We start from the raw sequence: 24,097 nt of genomic DNA on the forward strand, positions 1-24,097 counted from the left end.
GGCGAGGCCGCCGCGGTAAGAGGCGCTCTCGCTCCTTCCCGTCTTTCTCGGCGTGTGGCCGGCGCTGCCGATCGGAGCCCGCGGGGAGAGGCCGGAGCAGGGTCGGGGGGGAAGGGAAAGGCATCCTGGTCACGGGAGGGGCTGAGGCGGAGCTCAGGGCGACGTCGTCGTCCCTCCTGCCACCCCCCGCCACCCTGAGGGGTCCCCACGGAGCAGCGCTGCTCTGTTTGTTTGTTGTGTTGGGGTTGTTTTTCTAGACGAATGACATTGTCTCTCGCAAGTGACAGGCGGTAGGATGGAAGGGAACGGCCTTGAGCTGCGCCGGGGTGGTTTGCTCAGGGACGTGGTTTAGGGGCAGATAAGAACGGTTGGACTCGATGGTCCAAGAGGTCTTTTTCCAACCCGGTGATTCTGTGACATTAGGAAAAACTTCGTCACGGAAAGGGTTATCGGGCCCTGGCGCTGCCCGGGGAGGTGGTGGAGGCACAGTCCCCCGGAGGTGTTGAAAAGACAAGGAGATGAATTTCTTGGGGATGTGGTTTAGTAGTGGACTGGTGCAATCGGACTCGATGATCTTAAAGGTCTTTTCCAACCTTATGCTTCTACTATTCTATGACTGTTACCCCAGTGCCGAGCTCAGAGCTCTGGCTTGCCTGTCGCGACTAAGGAAAAAAAAATCTTACCCTGTAGCACTCTGGCTGTGTTTCAGTAACAAAGCATGGCTTCCTCTCTTGCAGGTGGCCGGTTAACAGGGAGCACAATGAGAGAAGCAGAAATAAGGAAGCTCTTTGCTGCCAACCTCCTCTGTGTTTTTTTAGTTATTCTGACAGCGGTTGTTCCAGCTTTCTTCTGGGACGGATTCACAGTTGTGGGAACACACCTCACATGGCTGCGTATTTGTTCTGTTTCTGTTAGTGCCCTTAGTATAGTCTTGCACTTAATCCTTAAGCCAAATTTATCTCGTAAGAAAAGTTCATTTGCTCACAAGGTAAGATTTCTATTCTTAAGCTGCTACCAGACAAATTGGAGGGGAAGCAAATTCTGTTACTGAAATACTCAAATGAGAAAGGAAGAAGACAAATTTTTTTTGTGAATTCTTGTTTTCTGTGAATGAGCTGAGTGTAGCACCTTCTGAAGTAAGTTCACCAATATTTTTGTGATCTCAAACTTTTTTTACCTGCAAATAACCTGTTTAGGTGGGTGATTCTGTGCCTTTCCTTTTTGTTGTCAATGTATTGTTGTTTCTAGTCCTGGCCGTTGATATAACAATTGGCATGGTGGCAAAAATCTGCAAAATTGAATGGACACAGAATTCACTTCATAGTCCAGGCCTGACCTTCAGCTTTAAAATGCTTTTCTCATGTGTGGTCGTAAGTTTCAGATAACTTTAAAGGAAGAGAAATACTTTCTAGAATCAGAGACATGAAAGAGACTAGCTCATTGCAATTTAAGCAAAGGTAGTTCATTTCAAAAAATGGTGTGGAAGGCTATTAAAATGACTACATTTGTTTGTATGGCATACAGAAGAATCTAAATAAGGGAGAAATTTTTGATGTTACAGTTTGTAATGTAAGCATTAAAGGTGAGAATTCCAGTGAAATAGGTTTGAACAAAGCAAATCTGGAGCTGCACACCAATGTTTCAGGAGCAGAGAAATACACTAGCATTTTGAAGTCAGGTGGATAGTCTGGCACTCCCAGCTTGCTGAGTCAGACAAGATTTAGTTCTCTGATGTGGCGACTCTGAAACACGTAATGAAACATCAGAGAAAGAGTATTTTCATATGGGAAGCTTCCACTGGCTGTGGGGAATGCAAAATTGTTACGGGAAATGAGTATTTTAACCATCTATGACTTAAAAATGAAGCAGGCTACGTGTTCTAGGTGGGACTTCATCCCAGTCTAGCATAAGAAATAAGGATCAAAAAAGAGCACTCAAATGGAACTGTGGTTTTCTGTTCGTGACTTGATCAGAATAGATCTAGCCAGAACTATTCATCGACTGGCTGTGCCTCTATACAATATAGTGAGCACCAAGAAACTGTTGTTTAAATTCATGACAAATTATACATATTTTGCAGATTTCTAGAAAGTCATGGACATTTCTCAAAAGTATTTAGAATTTAAGATGCCAAATTCAAAATGCATTGGTTTTCATTGAATGAAATTTTAAGTGTTACAGTTGATTCTGAATATTATTATTTTCGTATTGCACATTGTCTTGCTTTTAACATAACGCTGAGATGTAAAATAGAAATGTAAAAATACCCAATAAAATTATGTCTGTTTTATCTTGTCATTTCTAGTTATATGTTTGTATGCTTGCCTTATTATATTAGGGTGCATGAAAAAACAGTATTGATAATTTTTAATTATTTAAAGTTTTATACATAGGAAAAACTGGATTGAAGTATACTGTGTTGTTATCATACTGTGTTGTAGTTGAAGACAGGTAGAGTATGATACTATTGATAAGATATAGACGATGTGTGTAACTTATGTTCTCTTTTATTTTGAAATGTTATTCTGATATTTTATTGCTCTTTTTTTAGATATCCAGATTTCTAAAATGCTGTATATACTTTTTCATGTCTTGCGTACTATTTCATGTGATTATTGTTCTTTATGGAGCACCTCTCATAGAGTAAGTCAGAAGACCCTGTCTTTCTCTAAACATTTTAAGGGGCAGTTCTCCTTGCAGATATTGGTATAAGTGTTGTGTATTTTGTGGTACATTGGAAGTTAAGGGATAAGCTCCTGGCTGGGGAAGGAAGGTTAGCTGTTTTGGGTTTGGTCTTGGTTTGGGTTTTTTTTGGAGGGGTGTGGGGACAGGGGTGTGTTTTCTTTGGGGGTTTAGTTTAGTTCAGCTTTTTTTTAGAAATTGACTCTTAAAAGTTGTGTGTATTTGTAGATGCGTTGTTCAAGGTAGTTGTGAACAGCTCCTTTTGCTTTAAATATGTTAAACATAAAAGCGCTAACATTTTTCCAAGTTTCATTTAGTTGTTTTCCTTGTAAAATTTAAGATGTGCCTCTTGCATATCTTTTGTCCTCTTGGTATTAGTGTTTTAGGAATGACTAAAAGAGGGAAAATAAAAAAAAACAAAACAAAACCAAAAACCAGAGGGACGAAGCAGCCTGATTTCTGAGAGACATTCTAAGTTACTAACAATTGCATCATGTGGTTTGGTATTCATGGTTGTTTCCACAACATCAAACTAGAAAAATAAATGGCATAATGAATTAAATATCCAAGCTTACTTCAATTCAGATGTGGTGTTCTTTATGAGGTACTCTCGTATTTTCTTTAAAATGTTGCAGGCATCAGGCATTTAAAATAATTACTGAATTTCAGTCTTCATTGAGATAACACAGATACCAGAATTCTTTCTATCTTTCATTCCTGTTCTACAAGTTAAGAGGAATAATACTTTCTTCTAGTACATGAGACTTAAGAAAGCATGCATGCTTTCACAAGTTGAATTAGAGGGTTTTTTTTTTACCCCTGAATCTTGAAACTCTTAGAAAATTAGTAACCACCTTGCTTAACTGTAATATTCCTTCTTTGTAGGTCAGTGATTGAGACATTTTTGTTTGCAGTTCTCTTGTCTACCTTTACTACTTTACAATGCTTATGTATGCTGGGACCAAATTTACAAGCATGGATCCGGGTCTTTAGTAAAAATGGGTAAGTTATAATCTGAAGTTTCTGGTTTTATCTGGAGTAGAAATATACAGAATTGATGTAAACAATATATTGTGGAACTTTCTGTAAGGAAAGTAAAACTTCCTGATTTCTGGGTGTATGCTTTTCTGAACAAAAATGTTATTCTCTATTTTGAAAACATTTATTTGGAAAACTTTCTTTTTATTTTTGATGCCCAGACACTAAATCACACTTCATATGTGTTTAAAGGAATTAGTTTTAAACACACATTTGGATGGTGTAAAACGATTGTGCAGTCCAGTATGATGGTTGTCAGATAAAGTAGAGACCTGAGGCTGAGCTGTATAGGGAGATCCTTGCACATAACCCAATAGTACCTTTGTAAATACAGCATTTAAAGTAGGAATAACCAGCCAAAACAAACACTATTTTAATAGTATTTTTAACTTGCACATAATGGTGAAAATGATATGTAATTTACTGTGGTCTTAAGTAATTTTTACCCATGCTCATTTTCAAGTTTCAAAGAAAGCTGTTTTCAGTGTTGAGAGTTTTCAAGCACTGATTTTTATTTTATTTTCAAGAGGAAGTTTAAGCTAAAATGACCCATTTAAACTGATTTTCACCTTGGTGACAGCCATGACATCAGCACGCATCAAGGATAGTGCATTTTTCTGACATATCCTCTCTCTTCTGCCTTTTTTTCACTCAGTCAATAACAGGACTGTTGAAAGGCTGGGATGCTGAAGCACAAAGAAGCCCCACATATGCTTGAGATTTAATAATAAGATGTTAGCAATCATTTCCTTTTAACGGTTTATAAGGGTGAGGTCTCGTCTTGAAAGTGACAAGTTCTGTAGTGCTGTTGAGCTGTGGTTTTTCATTCAAACTTCTGTAGAGGGGGACAAAAGTAGACTTTTTGTAGTAGTTCCAGGTATTGACTTTTGGGCTCAGTTCTCAGCTTACTGAAAAATATCTTGAATCCTTATTCAAGTCAGTTATGCTTGCCTTTTTATTTTCAGTGGAAGGCTTGAATAGACTTTAATAAAAGCATGGAGTTGTTTAGCCAAAACAAATAATTGCTGATTCACTTAGTCATGTTTGGAGGCTTTGCAACTGGAAATAATAGTTGAATTGATGTAACAGATGCTTGACGACAGTCTGTCTTTGTACCAGGTTAGATTTTGAATGCCTGTCAATGTCTGTTTTTCCCAATCTACATCTTAATGTTTTTTCAGCACAATTACTGCATAGGAAATAGTTTTCTTGTTTTGACATTTTTTCTGTGACAACTTTCTACGTACTTCATAGTAGTGAGCCAGGTCATGTTATGTGAATAAAATGTCTGTTTAATTATGATGTCTATTTAGACAAATCTTTGCATGAAAATAGACTGCAAAGAAATATTGTAGCAAACTGCTTTTTTAAAAATAATCCTGTGGTTTTTTTATTTGACCTCATGAATGAGTTGGAACATTTTGCGCTTAGGCTTGAGCTGAGTGTAGACATGATGTGTTAAATGTTCTCTCTGACTTAACCATGTGGAATGAGGCAGGACTGGTTGAAGGAGGAAAAGGATGGTTAGGTGAGATCAACACAGCTGTTTGCCTTGAAAGAAAGAGTTTAGCAACATGAATTGCACTGGAACAGCAAGCTGGAAAGTCTCATTAAGCATATAGCTTAGCATGGTAAAAGAATGTATCTTAAAAGTACCTGAATACAATTTATACTTAAGTAACCACTGGCTTTTTGTTTGGTTGTTGTTTGTGGGTTTTTTTGTTACTCTTATTTTTGTGCTATTGTCTTTGCAGAAAGGTGGAAAAAGACATAAAAGAAGAAGAAAGTTTATCTCAATATGTCAAGTGTAAATAAATAACAGATATTAATTAGCTATCTATTACTCTGGATAGCTTTCTGCTTTGTTTTAGGTGTTCTAGTGTGAAAATACTGATGTGTGTAATATCTTGCCATAGGGCTATTCATGAAGTTACTTCCAAGTAATTCGCGTGTAGTCTAGTGCATTGTGATAGCTGTGGTACAGCCGTCAGTCTGACCTAAATATTTTGCAGACAATAATGCAAAGTGCTTATTTTTTCTGTGAAGATGCTTAGCTTTCTCCATTTCTACTTGCAGCATTTTCAAGGGAAGTCACTACTAGTAAAATCACTTCTAATAATGTTACTACAAGATCAGTTGTTAAGTACCTGTGCCTGTAGGAGGTGGATTATATGTGCTGTCTGATGATAACATGTAATCTATGACACCACAGGTTTATTATTCCTAGTATAAAGTTTGGGCTGTTGGAGGAGTGAAGAGGGAGATGGTGTTCAGCTTTTTTTCTTTGCGTGCATGAGAAAATTTCTTGAAACACAGTTGTAGCTTAGACAGAAAATTGCGCGTGCTCCATGTTTTCAAACTGAATTCACTTTTGAATTGAAAGTGTCGATTTGGTGGATGAAATAGATTTTGTTTTTTAAAAGATTTTAAGAAATGCGAACAATTTGTTCTTACTTGCATATATCTAGTCTATGTACACATGGAATGTGTGAAAAAAGTAAGTTTTGCTACATCATAGAAACTTCAGTTCTAAGTAGGCTTTAAATAGGGCTCTTTTCATTAATTCTGCATTTGAGAAGGTGTGGGACCATGTCTGCTATCTCTGGACTTCATATTCTGACATCTACTGTTGTGACCAGTGTAATGACAGTGATCCTATGCTATCATGTGCTGTTGTAAGCAGATAGAGGGAAATAAAAGCTACAGAAATGGTTATCAGCAGTAATGAGAACAGGTGACTTTTCTTTAAATGGCTTCAGTAATGTTGGCTGAAATATCCTCCTGCATAAAAGCCTTTAAGAAATTGGCTTTCAACTGCTGATTTTTATTCCTCCTTTTGGAGGTTGTTTATTTCAAATCACTTCTCTGAGTAATTTTGTTGAAATTTCTGATGTAATAGCAATTATAAGATGTCACTTCGGTAGGAATTAGATTTTTTTTTTTTTTTAAGCTTGCAAAAGACTAGTATAGTATAGACCCATAACTTTAGGGCTCCTTCCAGTTGTCAGTTCACCTATTTTTTCACTTGTTTGTAAACTGCATACTTTTATGGACTTGGTAATGTTTTCTTAAAGGTAGGCATTACCAAATGCTAAGCACTGCTTAGTATTTCAGTCCTGCCGCGGCTCAGGATTCCAGATCATCGCTATCCAGGAGCAATCTTAGTTAATTCTTTTATGTTAGCTAACCTCTTAATTCAAACATTATTTAAAACAGTACTTAATGTATTGTATTGTATTATTTAAAGGCTTTAAAATACCTTTGTGCCACTAGTCATCATTTATTATCCTAAATATTGCTAGCTTTGCCTGCAGAGCCATCTTAGTTCTAGTTTATTCATAGTTAAAGAAACGTATAAAACTCAAAAGTTTATAAATGTTGCTGCAGCAGTTAGCTTCATGCAAATGATGGGTTTATGTAATGGGTTAATGGAATAAAGAATGCCAGCAAAGAAAACCCTGATGAGTGACATTCTATGAAGAAAATCAAAGCATTGTTCCTTCGGGATAATGTTGGAGGACAAGTCAGGTTGTATTTAAGTAGCCAATGTCCGTGCTGTGGAGTGGTTGAATTAGCTCAAACGGTTGCTAAACTGGCAATGGCTGTTCTTCACTTGGGCACTGTGCTTTGCTAATTTTGTTGCTGTGCTTTTGGACTCAGTCTATCTCCATATGATGCAGGAGTATATGTGTAGATTTAGCAGGTAAGAGGTCTTGTGGGATATAACTGCGCTTCAGTCAGTCCTTGGTATATTCTCCTTTCTCCTTCATTGCATTAAGACTGCAGTGAATGCTCTCTTCCCCGTGCTGCCTAACAGCTCGCTGCTCAGTTATCCATCTTCTGAAAAATAATCTACAAGAGTTCTCTATATGTTGACTCTTAAAAAGTTGTTTTTAAATCGGGGCCTTTCCCTTTAAAAAAAAAGGTCAAGCTGGTGGGATTGTGAATTGAAATGCAGTGTTATAAATTAAAGGGATGAGGTTATTGTACAAGAACCAGTTCTCAAGTTGCACCCTAAATATTATAATCTGAATTACCTTTATTTTGCAAACAGTGAAAAATGTTTGCATTTCACTTGTGAACTGTTTAGTCAATAGCAAGTGCAGCTGTGAGTTAGATATTCTCAGAAGTAAAGTTGGAAAGTTTAGACTCTCCAAAACAAGGTGTAGGGTTAAAGCTTTCATGTCATTCATCCTGAACAGCACGTGTTCAGAGTTTATTATCTATCTAGGTTGTAGCCATAAAAATGCACGTTTTTCCTTCTGTTTGCTAAAGTTAGGTTTGTGTTCGTAATCTGAGATGTAGCAAACTTAAGATTCTGATCTCTTACCTTACTGATTTGGAGCAGGGATTTTAACCTGGTTCTGCTGTCTCAGAACTGTGCTCTACTGTGTTCTGAACTTCAGCTGTTCTTATTTCTTAAATGGTACCAAATACTCAAATGTTCATGACTTGAATGTGGTAGATCGATTGATGGTGGACACGAAGTGCTTTTCTATTAAACAGAAACCTAACTTTTCCAAAACTTTTGAAGTCAGTAGGGTAGAAAGCTATAAACTGATAACTGGAGTAATTAACATCTCTTACGATATGATATGTGCTATGATTGACAATGCAAGAATTCCTTAGCATGCAGTAAACTGATCCTGCAGCGATCATTCATGAACTTGTACGCAGTGTTGCTGAAGGGGTGCAACATGCGAGTAACACTGATTTGCAGTGTTTCTTTTCAGTTGATTGAATATTCCAAAGCAAATTTCTCATGGTGGACTTCTAGTTTAAATTTCAGTTTGTTGTAGTCATCAAATACTAACAACACATCTACACCACAGAGTGATTCGTGACTGTGCTTTCCTGTACAATCTGATGCTACCCTTTCAAGTCTGCTTCTCCCTGCAATGTGCACACTATTTTCACTTGCTCAGTCAAACAGTGTTTCAAGTTCAGTAGGAGTATTTCCAGGTAAATAAATTAGCTTTTGCAATAAATGTCTCAATGGGGAAAATAAGTTCCTGAATATATAGTAGAGAAAGATTGTGGTTATAACTAAAATATGCTGCTTACATTTTACGTATAGTTAGTATCTTTTGGGAGAAAACTGCTTGCTATTTATCAAATCAGATCCATCATTCTGACATGGTAGCCTCTGTTGCTGTTGAAATCTTCTAACACACTGTTTTTACAGAGCGATGTCCATCTGGGAAAGCAGTCTACAGATTACCACCATGTGCAGTATACTTGGAGCTTGGTTTGGAGCATTTCCTATTCCTCTTGACTGGGATCGGCCTTGGCAGGTTAGTGTATACACCTTTATTGTATAAAAATATTACTTTTCTGGGTATGCATGCTACACAAAATTGCTCTGAAACGGTATGGGTATACTGCACCCTCTCATGAGCCGTTCGTAGAGGGTTATGCCAAACTAATATGTCAATGGAAGCATCTGTGCTTACAGTGTAAGGATGTGAAATGCAAAATTTTTACCTGCTTTTTTAATAGGTTCTTTGTTATAAATTTATGAGTGTCTCTTGTATGCAGATTTTATCATGAAATAGAGCTGTAACTATTTTGATAAGAAGAAGCAAGACAATCGGGAGGAGAAATGTGAAAGGAAGATGGCTCCAAGTTTGTCTGCCTTTGGTCTGGTAGCTTTTAATGTTTATGAGCAGGGAAGGAAAGATGCTTTCCTAGTGTTTTAGTTGCCCTCTATCTTCCATAAAAGCACTTAACAGAATGCATATTTAAATGGATTTGGATTGATTTGTGGAAATAGTGTGAACAAAGCACAGTACTAAAAACTTACCTTCTGATCTCAAAGGGAGGCAATCATTAGCTTTTTACTTGCACAATAAAAAATGTGACACTGGCGTTGCATATTCTGTCTTTATAAATTCAGGTGTCTGTGCTATTTTCTTAATATTTTTATTGGCATGGAGAAATTATTCCATTAAACATAACTGAAGTCTGCAATTGCCATGAAATGATGACACTAGTAACACTTTTTCCTACATGTAGTCAGAGGATGTTTTCATTCCTCAGGTTGCCACACTCATACACTCTCAGCTGAGGAGTTATTTGCTAGGACTGTTCCTAAATAGGTGGTTTCAAAGATTTGTTTCAGATATCAGTATAACAGGCAATACACTTTTCTCTGTGATACTGTAAGAGATCATTGTAGCTTACAGCTACAATGGAAATTGGTCTTCCGTAAGTAGCTAACAGCCTGCTTTTACGTCATCAGTCTCTCTTTACACCAGTGCAATGAGAGGACTAGGTTAATACTTTAGTTAGAAAAATCAGGTTTTCTTCCCTAAAAACACTTGGTTTTACTCTTGGAAGATGTTTCATCACCAGTCTGACATAGGTATGTGTTTGCACTAGTTGTTTATGGATATAATGTAACTCAAAAATCAAGGGATTCATTCAAATATGCAAGCTTTTATCTTCTTGTGAAGTTTTATTCACTTTCCCGTTCCAATGGGAGGCAAGCACTTTTTTTCTTGTCCAGCTAGGGTTTTAAATGGCATGTCACATCTGGCAGGTTTTATTTTGTTCCCAGACTTTGATATTGTGCTGTGTACAGAAAATTCACTTTAGGCACCAGTGATATAAGGAAAATTTAATAATTAAGTCAGTAGGCTCTGATTAACAAAACAAAGACACTAACATATTAAGACAGATACTTTAATTACAGCTAATTCTTTACTTTTATTTGTCCATTCCCCCATCTTCCCATAGTAAGAGACACAAGTTTGGTAATGGTCTGGCAGCCTTTTCTGTTCGAAAACTCTTCCGAGTCAATAAACGCCAAACATGACTGATGAAAGTTAGGCTGTACGGTCTGTACTTAGACATCTAAAGATATTATCTGACTCCTCAAAACAGCAAAGCATCTGCAGAAGCCTCAGATACCATAACTTGTTAATAGCTGTTCCTGGCCGTGAATGCTCTCCAGAGAATTCAGGCAGCAGCAGAAACCGTATGTCTGCATCTTCCTTATCTTCCAGCATCTCCACCCTCATTTCTGACATATTCCCGATACCAAAATTGGAAGGGTAGAGTTTCTGGCTATTGATTCCTGTATCAAAGCAATTTTCCTGTGCCTAGATCAAGAGCATTTGCTGCTTTGCTCTTTCCCTTAAGTTCTCGCATATTTCCCCATCCCCACTTCTCCACCTTTTACCTTGTAAGATCTAAACTAGTGGAGTAGAAGTCTTGCTTTCTGGTTTGGGTCTGAACTGCTTTGATCATTACTTTAATCATGATGTGAGCAATTCAAGAGAAACCATAGAGAAGTTTGCTTAACAGTCCTGCAGGCTGCCACTTCAACAGTCTCTGAAAACTGCAGTTTTAAGTGCTAAATTTTTATGATCTGCTGCACAAGAGGAAATTAAAGAAGTTCTTGTTAAAATGTAATATAGTTTTATAAGTCAAATTATCTCAGCAAAACAACACAGTGAAGCACCAAAATGGTAGCAAATCTTCAAGGCAGAAATGAACCACTTTAAAGTAGCTTGCTGGAGATCCTGTTCACAACTCTCAGAAGTTTTCAATCACCTATTGATAATTTAATGTCTTTGTGAAGGTTATCTCTTAAGTATTGCTCACAAAGGCACAGAAGGGGAAAAGTTAAAAACAAACTATCCTGGCCAGGCATTTTCAGTAGCTGCCCTGGAAACGCTACTTCCCAGATCAGCCAAGTGGAGATAGATATGAATCAGGTTCTCTGGAAACACTGAACTTCATGCAACAGTTAACGTGAATATTTTGTCTTTCTATCCCCACTGAGTAGTATAAATTCAACAACATAGGTATCAGGTCACACATAGTATCTCTTCATCACTGTCTCAGAAATATTCAGAGCCAAGAGACATTTCTGTTCTTCTTCAGAAGTTCACTGGGCACAAGCAGTGAAACACAGTTTTGCAAGAGTATTCCTTATGCTACCTGATATCAGGTGATTAGAGATTTGTAGTAGATTCTTTCACTGTAGCAATGAAAGAGGAGAGGTGCTTTCTGTAATGTCTTCAGCCTAAGGCAGGGGAAACAAGAATGGCCTTCATAAAGGATTATGGTGTTGTTGAAGATCTTCTTAGTTTGGGAAGAAAATCAGAAAGAAATACCTTTCTGAAGAAAATCAGAAATAAAATAGTGCTGACTGCTTATCTCCTGAGTAACTGATCTAACCACTGACTTGTGGAACATAAAAATACCTGTAAAACATTCAGAGGCAGGATGAGTATTTTTATTTTAAAAAAAAATTAAAGTAACAGTTTAAAAAAATCCCCCAAAGGATATGAACTGTTAGTGTTAGGTATAGAACCTAATCCAGCTGGAATGCTTGTGTTAACACCTCCAGATTTAAGTTCCAAGCATGGTCTGAAAAATGTTACATAGATCGTAATGTAGGCTTAGAAGTAGTCACAGGCCTGTTAAAAACAAATTATTTCTAGGCATCTGCATGAATAATGCATTAAGGTGTCATACTTTTGACATCAGCTGTTTCTCTGCTTTGAGGCTAGTATGAGAGCTTGAGGTTTACAAATTTGGGTTTGCCCTTCTCGGATCCAAAAAATGGACTCAAACAGAATAGCTTAGGCTTTGGCCTCAAGACCAGCTTTTCAGATAAGGACTGGTTTCATTAATGATTGTTTTCCTTTAGACTTTAGACTTCTGGTTGTAAACATTTTTTTTTATTTTATTTTAAATCTGTAGTGGAAATTGTTTTGCTCTAGAACAGAAAATGTGGTTTAAATATAATTGTATGCACAACACTGAAGTGGTATTCTCATTTGAGAGAGCAGTGTTAAGGCCTTCAAGCCTCCTTGTTTCAAAATTCAGTTCTAATGTTTCTGTTGGTTGTAGTTAGCATTTGTGGTGTAATAATGTGTTATGGAAACATAGCTGAATTTATACCTTTAGCTTCAGACAATTTATTATTTAATGAGTGTTGTAGACACAGTGAAATTGGTACTACAAGAATTAGATGAGTCAAAAATGGTTAATGACGTGATAAAGTAAAGCAGGAGGTTGCTGCTGCTGCCCTTAAGCTCTGTCTGTAGCCCTGAAATGTCAAAAGTTGGCAAAAACATTTGATGTCCAGCAGGTACAGACGCGCACTATGAGTTTGGAATGAAAAATTCTATTGTTACTTGTTCAGCTCTGTTAAAACAACCTAATATAACCTGAGGTTCATACAAGAAGTAAAGCACTGTTTCTTGAACTTGATCAGGATTTAGCACTTTATCGAATCTAGTGTCTACTTTCAACTGCAGGCAATTTCAGTCTATTGTTAAATTTACTGCAGTCTAGTGGAGTATGTAAAGCCACTTCCATGAAGTTACTTTTGTTTCTGCTCATGGCTTGAAATAAAAATGGCCTCTAATCACTTACCTGAAGCCAACAAGGTTGAAATAAAGAAAGAGAGAGTATTGAAGATGCTGGAATTCCAGTAGAGTACTAAATAAAGCTGCCTGCACTTTTCTGTAAGGCACTTGCCTGAATTGCCACACTGATACATATGGCAGTTCTGAGTCACTTTGTTGCTGCTTTCTAGCCAGGAAAAGCAATTGAGGACAACATTAGGTTCATGTATGCTAATCTCTTTCTCAGTCCTTACCTGTTTGTATTGGGATGAGCATCTTTCCCTGCAATTTTATTACAAGAACCGAAAACTTGTGTGGTAGTCATCCCTTGCATCATGGTTGAGATACATTACTAGAAGCTAGGAAGTTTGTAATACCATTACCTATATCTTACCTCATAGAAAATCAGATGTCAGTATGGCTTGTATATCTTTCACTACAGTTTTTTACTTCCAAGTACTTCAAACTTCTGTGGAGTAAATTTCATATGAAATTCATCATCAGGAGCTCCAATTCATGTACTAATGGCTAAAACCAAAATGCTACTTCATCGTGAGTTATTTATAAATGGAAGAAAACATATTGGTTCTTTACACATATCTCCTGTGACACACAACAAAACTGAGATAAATACAGATGAATCAGAAAATCTTCACTTTATTTTCCATGTTTATGCTTGAAAAATATTGCATACAGGGGATATTCAGACTAGTATCCTTGTCTACATTTAAAAATAATAATGTAAAATGCATTTTCTTTAGCATACAACTTTTATACTAAGCAGGTGTTACTTAATAGGAAAAGAATATTGTTTTGGAAAGAAATAATATAAAGAATAAAATAATTACCTGAATAATTTTTCAGAATGGAAATGAAAATTACATAAAGCATTTCTGTTAGAAGTATAAAATATATTGCTGAAAGTCAGCTGGTATCCCGATGACTTGTTGTTTTTCATTATTGTTCTCAAAATAACTTTTTAACATGATTTGGCCATGCCTGTTGCCCCTCTCTGCTAGTTATCAGAAAAAAATACTTTGTAACTGCAAACCCGTTGGTCAGAGAGGCCTGCTCTATTGTTGTTCCTGGTTATATGTCTGCAGTCCCTATAATAGTTGTATTTCTGTACTAAAAAAAAAAACTAAACAAAACCAATAAAAAACCCTAAACCGAGCAACAACACAACACCAAAAAACCCCAAAATAAAATAATGCCCTCAGACTTTTCAGGATTTACTTTGCAAGACATATCTTGGTTTATTACAAGTGTCTGACTGGTAGATGATTTTTGCCAATTTTTTTTTTTTTTTTAGACTATTATCTAATTCTTGAATGGTTTTTGAAATAATTTGCCACACTTAATTGTTATCACTTAAATAAGCCTATTCTAGATGATTTTCAAAAGGTTTGAAGAGTTGTACATACACTTCTAGTTGTGTCTCGCCCTCTGATACGCAGTGGGTATGTGAAGGTTCAACTTATTTAGGACAGTTACAGTAAAGAAGTAGAAAATAACTTCCTTTGTTATAGTTGCTCAGCTTTTTTCAGATTGCTTCTTTCAAGTTGATGGTGTACTTTTAATAAACACGTGTGATTTGGATCCTGGCTTTGTTTATCATCTGAGAAGTGGCACCATAAAGCACAGCACCACTGACATACAATGGGATCATTTAGGTGCTAATAGACACGTTGTGACACATGCTTTCTCTGCTCAGCCTGAGGTAATTTAGTTGCAGAACAACAGGGTATAATTAAAAACCAAAACTTTATCAGCATATCATCCAGAAGTTCCTGGGTTTATTCCCTGTTTTGATAACAGACTTTTAAAACACATCTGTGGGTTTACTGGGTGCAGGCCCACCCATCCCTCCTTTTGTAGCATAACTTTGATCTGTAGTATGTGTTACTAAGCACAAAAAGTGACTTTGAAACAACATTCTGCCTACAGTGTTTTCTTATTAGGTAAAAGTGAAACTGATTTATTCCCACGTCATGCTGAATACCACAAACATAATGGGTAGTGCTGATATAGCCCAAATGAGTTAACTGACTAAATTACATGGCAGTCAATATGACAGCAAGTATTAGCCTAGGTACCTCTCAGACATTTGTAACCCAAAAAATAACCTGGAAAATCTTGGACACAGCTCTTTGTGGTTACTCAAGTAAGCTGAAATAGGACTATAAACTTTCACATTACTTTGTTATTCTTAACACAACTCTGTTTCCTTCTGGTATTTGCTTTTGGATCTACTACCTACTGTGAAAGCTTTGTTGTTTCAAAAAAAAAAAACAAAAAAACTGCTTTATGTGAGTAGAAGGGATAATATCCAGTGTTTGAGGTTTTTTAAACAGAGGTAGAAACTTGTTCCACTCTAGTGTGGTTATCATTGTTTATTTAATGATATGTTTTCTTAATGTAAACCTTAATGGTGAGATCAAAGGCAGTTATGCTTCTATAACTTGAGAACACAAATCCACAAATGTGACTTCTAGTTACAAATGCCACCAGCCTGAAAAAAAACCTCACACTTTCTTCTCAGCATGTGCTTGTCAACACACACATTCTGTACAATGTGATAAGACACTTTCAGATAACATGTGCATGCAACCAAATTAGATTAAAGGCATGTACTGTAATTTTTAAGACAGTACAGACTAAACAATCAGGAATTTAAGGCATGTTAGAAACAGGGAGGGAAAGTAATTGTGCTCATTTATTCAGTTTTAAAATGAAACAAATTATTACACAGCTTTCTAATTGACAGTCAAATGGGTCTTTTGAAAGAGTAAGCATACAAAACCATCACCTTTTGGAATACAAGAAAAGCACTCATCTAAAGAAGGGGACCACTTTACTAAAAAAAAAAAAAAATAAGAAAAGTAAGTATAGTAGATTGCCCTACTGTTTTTGCATTTATATAATTCCAGCAGTCACCTGGTTACTTTATAGTATCTTTAAAAAGTTTATTAGGGTGTTTCTGCTCTGGCCTATAAGAATCTGGCCTTTATGTCCTTGTCAATGTCTATGTAATTCCCATTGCATGGGATGCAAATTGCAAACTTGTAATAGATGACAGAACTGTCATGCAGTCAGAATTCTGGTTTAACTAGCTACATGCATAGTATGGCAGAGCTAGATACCTTGCTGGCATCCTGCAACATGCTCTGCTTTCCATGCAATATGCTAAGCATTCTCACATCAGTTCATAGGTGTTCTAAAAAGCGCTGAGGAAACTAGCTCATTTGTTCTGGAAGGTTGGTAATTCCTATTTTGGGTCCTTATTCTTAAAATGAGTTCTAATATATGCTGGAAACCTTGCAGCTCTGCAGTGTCTATTTAGCTAGCCTAAAGAAATTTCTGTAAAGTCATACCACTGCTGTCAGATGAAAAGAAAAGGCAAAAAGAAAATTTAAACAAATGACAGAAGTAAGGATCATTTTGCATTAACCACTGGTTCATGCTTTGTCCCTTAAAATGCAATTTTTGTGCTTTTTAACCATGGGGTGGAAATTTGTTTTTGCCAAGCTGCTGTTCGCATTCCTAGTAATCATATACAGGTTGCTAAAATTGCCTTTTTTGGATGCGGTTGATACACAAGCTGACTTTCCTTGTATTAGGTTGTAAGGATGGTAGCTGATGCTTCCCAGCTGTAGGACAGACAAGGCATTTCATGACAGATTCCTGAAGAATGTTCTGTCCTGTCTCTTGTGGTCCCTCACCCTTTTCAGGTCAACCTTCTGCCCGTCAAAACAGCGCAGTTAGGCGATGTTGCCTAACATCTTATTCCCCTGGTGCTGACCCAGCCTAGACATGACATCAGTACTAGGGTAGGATATGTCAGCTTCCTCAGGGTGAAAGGGAGCATAAAGTAGGAGAAACTGACCTGAATAGTTCTCAGGGGATGAGGGGAGTTTATTACAAGTTGCATACTTTAAACAAGTGGAATGGAATCCATTAGAACAGCCAGATGGATATTAGCTGCTTAGATTTTTAGCATTTGACACAGCTCATATCAAGTCATGAAAGATGGTAAACCAAGTTTAAGAGATAATATGAAAGAGAGGGCAAAAGCAGACTGATCAAGCAAATCAAATTCACTTGAAAAGGTCCATTGGAAAGTGACTGGGCCTCAGAAAAATGAAGTCAGCAGTTAATGCAAAATAAAACAACTCACTTCCATAGACAGACAAAAAGCACGTGCAAGGGCTGTTATTTTAGTGCAGCTGATGTGCTTAAGAGCCACATCTTAATCTGTCTTTGATAACTTGCTGCTTTAGACATACCCATGGGCACACCTGGCTATATCTAGCCTAAAGGCCATCAGTCAAGAATAAAAGGTGCAGAACTGCTATCATTACCTGTTTGTTAGGTTATTTTTGCTCTGCCTTGAGGGTTAGAGAAAATAGCATAAGCACAGCAATGCTCTCCAGTCCAGGCTTTTAACTCCTGTGCTTAAGTTTAGAAAAGGCCAATCAAACTGCCTTCAGAACTACTTTGGGCCATCTGACCAGCATAATAAGAATGGGTACCTGGCCTAGTACCTGCTCTGTACCACTAGAAGGGATGAGGTGATGTTTCCTTTCTGTCTCGTTCATAGATTGAGTGTTTTATGGTTTCCTCCCTTTTCCCTCTGTCGTTGCCACCTGCCATTGGTGAGGGTTGGATTTCAGAAGTCAGAGACTCATGTAAAATAAGACAGCCTGAAACTTTCATAAGATAACACTGATTTTTAAAAAGCAAAGCAAAAATTGAATCTTTTGGAAGACAGACAGAAGCATAATTAATATTAAAAGTTAAATAACAAGCAAAAAAAACATGTTCCAAGTTGCAGTTCACTCGGGTAAAAGAAGCTACAGCAATCATCAAATATCCTTTTAATTGTACTGACAACTGCCCACTATACACAAAATACCAAAAGATGCATGGTCAATGGGTCATCATATTTACTCTCTAGTTAAGGGAACATGAAAAAATCAGAATTCAATATCTACCTATACTTCTGAAAAGCAAATAGACAGCTACAGGTTCACCTAATGTGGGTAAAATTTATTGAAGGATGGTTGATCACTCAGAGAATTTGATGTAAAAATGCTACTGAGCTATGAAGCCTCTGTCCATAGTTGTGTGGATATCAGGGTGGTATTTGACTTCATCAGTGGATAAGAAAGTATGACTTCTGTTCCAACTGAATGTTACTGAGTGAGCAGCTGGGGTTGCAGGGACTTTTTTATTATTTCATCCTTTAGATGTGTAATATCCAAAATGCTAGAAATAATTACATTTCGTTTAAAAGTTGAAAAGATCCACCTGAAGCATAAGTTTAGCCAAGGCCACAAACTCATGTGAGTTTTAAATATACATAGTATCTTTCCATGCCAAAGCATCTCAAGGCTTTTTATAGATCTACAATACTGCTGTGAAATAAATGAAAACAAGCAAGTCTTTGGTTTGAGAGGCAACAGCCAAAATATTCAGCAACAAAAGCAGCAGAGACAGAATGTCTGGAAATAGAAGAATGAAATAAGGTCAATAAAGAGTACCTAAGGCACCTTGTTTATAGTCATCTTTGCTACACTCCTTAAGACCTCCAAATAATATGTAGAACTGCAAATGCTGAGGAATGTGAACGTGAAACAGCAGAGGACAAAATGCATTATTTTTCATTAAAATTTTCATGATCAAAGGATGTGAATAAATATAATTTTCCAAGTTATAATGAAGTAAAGAGAAGAATCAGAGCTATGAAAATGAGTGAAAGGAGGCACCAGTGCCAGCAAGTTCATTTGATCTTCATGAATCACAAATCAAAATGAAGTAGAAAAGAAGGCTGGACACAGAGATGTAGATATTTTCTTTAATGTCTAGTGCATTTCTCAGTCTTAAGTACTATAGAAAGTGGAAATAGCCACCTCAATTTAAAATAAAAAAAAAAGTAGGAGAGTGCAGTCTGTAGTTACTTCAGGAACATGCACTGGACGGCATGAAGTGCAAAACTGTCCTTGCAAAAATATGCAAAGGAGAATTTTGAAGAGGGATAGGAATTCAGTTTATTCTACAATAAATATTTTTCTTTCACAACTTAGTTGAGACTTTCATCAAATGCAGCGTGTAATTGCCTGGTAATATAAGCTACATCCAAGGACAGAATGGTTAAGTTTTGTTTTAGCCACTCCTCCCTGCAAATCAGTACCAATTAAAAAAGTGGAGGAGGAAGGATGAGGAAGAAGAATCCCATTACTTCTTTGCATTCATACTAGATGGTTTGTGAAAGTGAATCAGCTGTGTTGAGTCAGTTCCCTGTTCTTATCCTACAAAACAGAGCTTATAATTAAAGTGCTCTTTAACATAACCGGCTTACTACTCCTTTGCTGAACTGGGTGTGAGAGGTTCAGTCAGTTTCCAAATTTATGTTCCCTTTCTACTGCTAGCCAGAGGGAAACTCATCTCTCTGCCTCCTTTACAAGAAAGAAAGAAAGAGAGAGAGAAAGAAAGAAAGAAAGAACCCTCTCTATGTCTCAGTCTCTGGCCTTATTTGAATATTTGTTCATTTATACACACCTCTAAAAGTTTCAGAACGCCATGAGAGACTGGACGGAGAAATCACCAAGTAATCTGTAGGTTTCCAGATGCGTGCAGCAGAACAGGAAGTCAGGTTAGCTGAACACTTCAGGGATATAAACACTTGTTTTCTCACATAGTTTTGGGTATATCAAACTAAAATCTGCAATAGCCAGAAACCTGGTTACTTTTTAATGCATACTGATTAAAAACTGTACAACAGCATTTAGTGTTCATGAAGATGATTGTTACAGTTTTGGCATTTTTAGGAAAGCAAGTCAAGCTTTAAAGTAATAAGACTGTACTGTCTTACCTAGATTATACTGAGAATTTGTGCTCACAAAGTACGAAAAAACAACAAACATCTTCCTCATTGTCTGCTTTTACCTTGTATTCTCCCCTCAGGTATGGCCCATTTCCTGTTCCCTTGGAGCTACCTTTGGCTATATGGCTGGTCTGATTATTGCACCTCTGTGGATACACTGGAACCGGAAGCAGCTTACTTACAAAAGCAGATAACTGGAGCAAAAAGAGACAAGGTATTTCTTTGTGCAGATTCCATACAGACTGTGCAAAACCTGTTATTGTTTTATATATATATCTATATGTGTGTGTGTGTGTGTATACTCAAAGCAGAAGACTATCCAAATTCATTTAGGGTATTTCCGGCCAAGCATCTCCACTCAATAAAATCAAAAAGATGCCATCTCAGCATGGTGCAGTTTTTGCTTCCTCTAGACTTTGTAACCCTGAGAGATTGTACCTTCCAGTCTGAATAAAGTATTTGTAACAGATGGGGTGGCTTCTTATTACAAGTTCATTGAGCTGGATTTTATTCCTCTGGATTTCTCTGGTAGTAGAAGGCAGAATCGTAGTTGTAGCTTTCAAACCTGTAACAAGTTTGCTGTGTCCTTAATGCATTGTATTTAAATTCAGTAGAATTTCACAGTAAGCCTGGCCATTGTCAAATGTATCTCACGTGATCAAACAGCAGTTTATGCATCTTGAGCCTATTCTCTTCTTCACTGTGTGTTTCTTTGGAGTTAGAATGGCTAGAATAGCTTCATCAAAAACAGTCTTCAGTCCTTTCTGTGTTAAAGCCGAACACTCCACGTAGCAGTAGGCTCCTATCTGTCAAGAAAATAAGGTAATTCAATAGCAGTATATTTCAGCTGTTCAGTTCTATCTGTGCACTTTTTCCTATGCCTTTTTTTTTTTTTCTTTTCTATAGTGACATCACAATGCTTGGGTGTGATCTAGAAAAGTTATCTGCACGTGCATCCCCCTGCAGGAGAAAGGAAGATTTATCTTTTGGCCAAGGATCTAGAATGTACTTAAGCTGGTCTGGTTTATAAAGGAGGCATATTAAATAAGCTGTTTGGATTGGCAATGGGGTCCTAAAGTACTTTTGATAATTAAGCAGCAAAAAGGAATTGCAGAATTACACAGACAATTTATGTTCCAAATATAAGACTCCATACATAAGCGTCCTGATAAACATAATCCATGCAGGGTGTTAAAATGGTAGTATAGCATTCTCAAATGATTTCTTAAAGATGCCTCCGACATTTAACTTGAGCAGGAGAGGTATCTTCCAACCTCAACCACTCTGTGATTTTAAATCTGTGATCAATGCTTATATAATGTTTATGAGCATCTACATGGAAAGTTAGAACAATTACTGACAGGGAAGTGCTATTACACAGGTCTACTTGTTAGTTGTATTCAACAATGTAAGTAAATATAGTTAATTGTTAACCAGTCATAAGGCTTCATACATTGACTGGTAAAACAAATGGGCAAAATTATAAAGGAAGAAAATGTCAACTGGAAATAGCGTTTTTTGCTTCTTTGCTCCTTGGTTGCATTTAGGAGTATCCAGTTTACCTCTTTTGCTAACTTCTGTCCTTGCTCCACAGATATGGGCTTCTCTTTCATATCGTTCAGTCTTGCAAGAGTTTTCGGGTCATCACGAAGATCAATCTAGCAAGAAAGAATGCACTCATGTTGGAATATTTTTTCTAAACAAAAGTCAGCAGACTATGTGATACACTATTTAAAGCAGAATTATTTATCTCATGGAGTATTACATGTATAAAAACTGAAATGATTCAGATTGTGGACCCTTCCATATCCAAAAACCCTGGAAATTCAAGCTGTGAATCTTTAATCTGGAAGGAAAAAATGTTTGTTCTATAATTCAGCTCTTCAATTAGACATGATCATCTCTGAATACCAGAATGCAGTGGCAGAAAGATTAACCCAAACATAATACCAAGATATGGGTCACTTTGTAATTGAAACCCAGCCCACAAGAAGCAAAAGGAAATGGTCTTGCTTCTCCTGTTGCTCCTTTGCTTCGGCGAATATTGGATACAACTAAAAGTTGTAGACCAAAGTGATTCCAGGAACATGGGTATATGAACAGACAATTCTATTCTGTGAGTCCTGTGACTTTGTGGAAAGTCACATGGAGAGAACCAGCCAATCTTACCACCCTGTTTACAACGCATGTATTTTAACAAAATCAAGGTAGCTCATTAGAGAACACCACAGGTTTTTCCGCCACTTGTTAGGGTCATTCCTCCAAAGCCAGAATGAGGTGCTGCTCAGGTCCTGTTGAGCCTGAACTTCCAGCCCTAAGAAAAGGCACCATACAATGATGTGAATTGTTTAAATAAAGTAGAACAGAACCAGATATACCTGTGTTCCTACTAGTAAAAAGGGAACATTAGGTGCATATTCCTTCAACTCCGGTACCCACTCTTCCTTCACATTTTGAAATGAAGCAGGGTTTACCACTGAGAAGCAGATAAGGAAGACATCGGTCATAGGATAAGATAAAGGTCTCAGACGATCATAGTCTTCCTGAGAAAGAAAAATTCTGTTATCTGCAATATAAATTGTTGCTTCTATTTTGTTAATTTTAACAGTTATATTCAGAAATGGTATTCACATTTCAGGAATTTTGTTAAGGCAAACTTTCTGAATGTTTACGTCTATTGCAGGTTAGTGTGACTGTTAGAACATAATCTGCATGTGAGGGTAACTATATGAACACCTTGGAAGGTGTGTTAATACTGATATAAACTTACTTCTGTATGAGAATATACAAAAGACTACCTTTTAAAAAGTTTTCACTTACATTTGAAAAAGGGCTTATCGTTAAACATATTACAAAGGTTAACATTTTTTTGATCAAAAATAAATAAGCAGGGGTGACTGCTACAGAGCCATCCACGTTATACAGAGTCTCTTCAATGCACTTAACTGTTCTCGTTTGGGTAATACGTAGAGGTCTTCCTTAGAATTTTCTCTCTGCCTCTTAGATACCTTACTGTCCTGTTGCTAACAGACTGTTGCCAACAGTCCTACTGCCAGGGCATACAATGCTGTGGCAACTTAGGAGCACTGTCCTTATTGTAAAACAGAGTTCTCTCCAGCAAGAGAGGAAGTAAATTTTGCCATATTTTTTAGCAAAGAGCAGGAGGGAACATGCAAGGTTTCCTTTGGTCTATGGCAATTAACCAATGCCTACCATTCTTACCTTAGGTGTTCGGTTTTTTAACTTAGATAACTAAGACTGAGCCCAGGCATCATAGAGACAGTGAAGAATGTTGGGTTTACGCCTTCTCTTCCACAATAAACACCAGTTTATTATGGCTGCTGAAGCAGCCTCCCTCTTATCCATGTAAGCTCCCCATCTTAATTAACTCCTACAAATATGGGGATGATTTGTACATTAAATGTAGAGACTGAAATGTAATTAAACTCTGATGTTGGAAATGGGACAGAAAATTAAATTTTTGTTTCCTTGGCAACACTCACATTACCAGTTTATTAACCTACAGATACACCATCAAAAAAGCCTTTCATTGATTAATTGTTAAGTTTTAGAGATTAGGTCACTAGAATTTCAGAAGATGTGAGAACTTCCTCAGAACAGTTCCTGCTAGACTCATCTTTTCATTTGGAAATCAACAGCTATGGGAAGAGGGCTGTTCTCCTCCTCATGAAATAAATGAAAAGCACTGGAGAAGATTCTGCACTAGCAAGGAGGTGACCATGGGCCAGTACTCTTCAGTATCTATTTACACAATATTCTTATTTGTAATCAGTATTCCCATATGTCATTTTGATTGTACTCCCTACTTCCAGTCTTGTATACTCTCTAGTTTTGTCAATAAGCTAGAGCATGCTTAGCTGTAAACATGGGCTCCCGATTTCACAACCAGAGTAACTGACGCTACTGTGTAACTACAACATTTTACAGGCATTTTTGAAGATCAGTTGTTTCCCTGCTAGTGTCAGGTTCCTATCCCGATTCAAAAGGAAAAAAACCAGTAACCGTGTCTTTTCCACATCTGTGGACACTCATCATAGAAAGCAGAAATGACTTTTAAGAACACCACAACAGCAACTTGAAACTATTCAACATTCAATTTTTTTTT

General features: G+C 37.1%; 2 protein-coding genes across 4 annotated transcripts in view; one reads left to right on the forward strand and one right to left on the reverse strand.

The window, feature by feature from the left end:
- On the forward strand, positions 1-22,344 carry PIGF (phosphatidylinositol glycan anchor biosynthesis class F). 3 transcript variants are annotated; one of them, XR_011337033.1, is made up of 8 exons: positions 1-15; positions 738-988; positions 2,552-2,643; positions 3,568-3,684; positions 8,906-9,014; positions 20,052-20,185; positions 20,878-20,976; positions 21,566-22,344. XR_011337033.1 is itself a non-coding variant. In XM_069852621.1 (7 exons), the coding sequence occupies exons 2-6, from the start codon at positions 761-763 to the stop codon at positions 20,163-20,165; spliced, it is 660 nt and encodes a 219-aa protein (XP_069708722.1). In that variant the 5' UTR covers positions 1-15; positions 738-760; the 3' UTR covers positions 20,166-20,185; positions 21,566-22,344. The 3 variants fall into 3 exon arrangements, 2 of the variants coding, with proteins under 2 accessions (XP_069708722.1, XP_069708723.1); XM_069852621.1 differs by lacking the exon at positions 20,878-20,976; XM_069852622.1 differs by lacking the exons at positions 20,052-20,185; positions 20,878-20,976; positions 21,566-22,344 and adding an exon at positions 9,259-9,596.
- The window catches only part of RHOQ (ras homolog family member Q), an 18,835-nt gene continuing 14,980 nt past the window's right edge, over positions 20,243-24,097 (reverse strand). Inside the window, exons 3-5 of the mRNA XM_069852623.1 lie at positions 22,350-22,514; positions 21,534-21,629; positions 20,243-20,777 (exon numbers count right to left, since the gene is read on the reverse strand). Coding sequence (XP_069708724.1) covers positions 20,622-20,777; positions 21,534-21,629; positions 22,350-22,514 — 417 coding nt within the window. The 3' untranslated portion in view covers positions 20,243-20,621. The remainder of the gene's footprint in view (positions 20,778-21,533; positions 21,630-22,349; positions 22,515-24,097) is intronic.

Source organism: Phaenicophaeus curvirostris, chromosome 2 (genome assembly GCF_032191515.1).
Source record: "Phaenicophaeus curvirostris isolate KB17595 chromosome 2, BPBGC_Pcur_1.0, whole genome shotgun sequence".
NCBI lineage: Eukaryota > Metazoa > Chordata > Aves > Cuculiformes > Cuculidae > Phaenicophaeus > Phaenicophaeus curvirostris.

What these genes read in the sequence shown, in the direction of transcription:
- PIGF (XM_069852621.1), top strand. Translation starts at nt 761, where the DNA reads ATGAGAGAAGCAGAAATAAGGAAGCTCTTTGCTGCCAACCTCCTCTGT. An exon ending in AAAGTTCATTTGCTCACAAG is followed by an intron (nt 989 to 2,551) that starts GTAAGATTTCTA and finishes CTCTTTTTTTAG; the next exon opens with ATATCCAGATTTCTAAAATG. An exon ending in ACTGGGATCGGCCTTGGCAG is followed by an intron (nt 9,015 to 20,051) that starts GTTAGTGTATAC and finishes TTCTCCCCTCAG; the next exon opens with GTATGGCCCATTTCCTGTTC.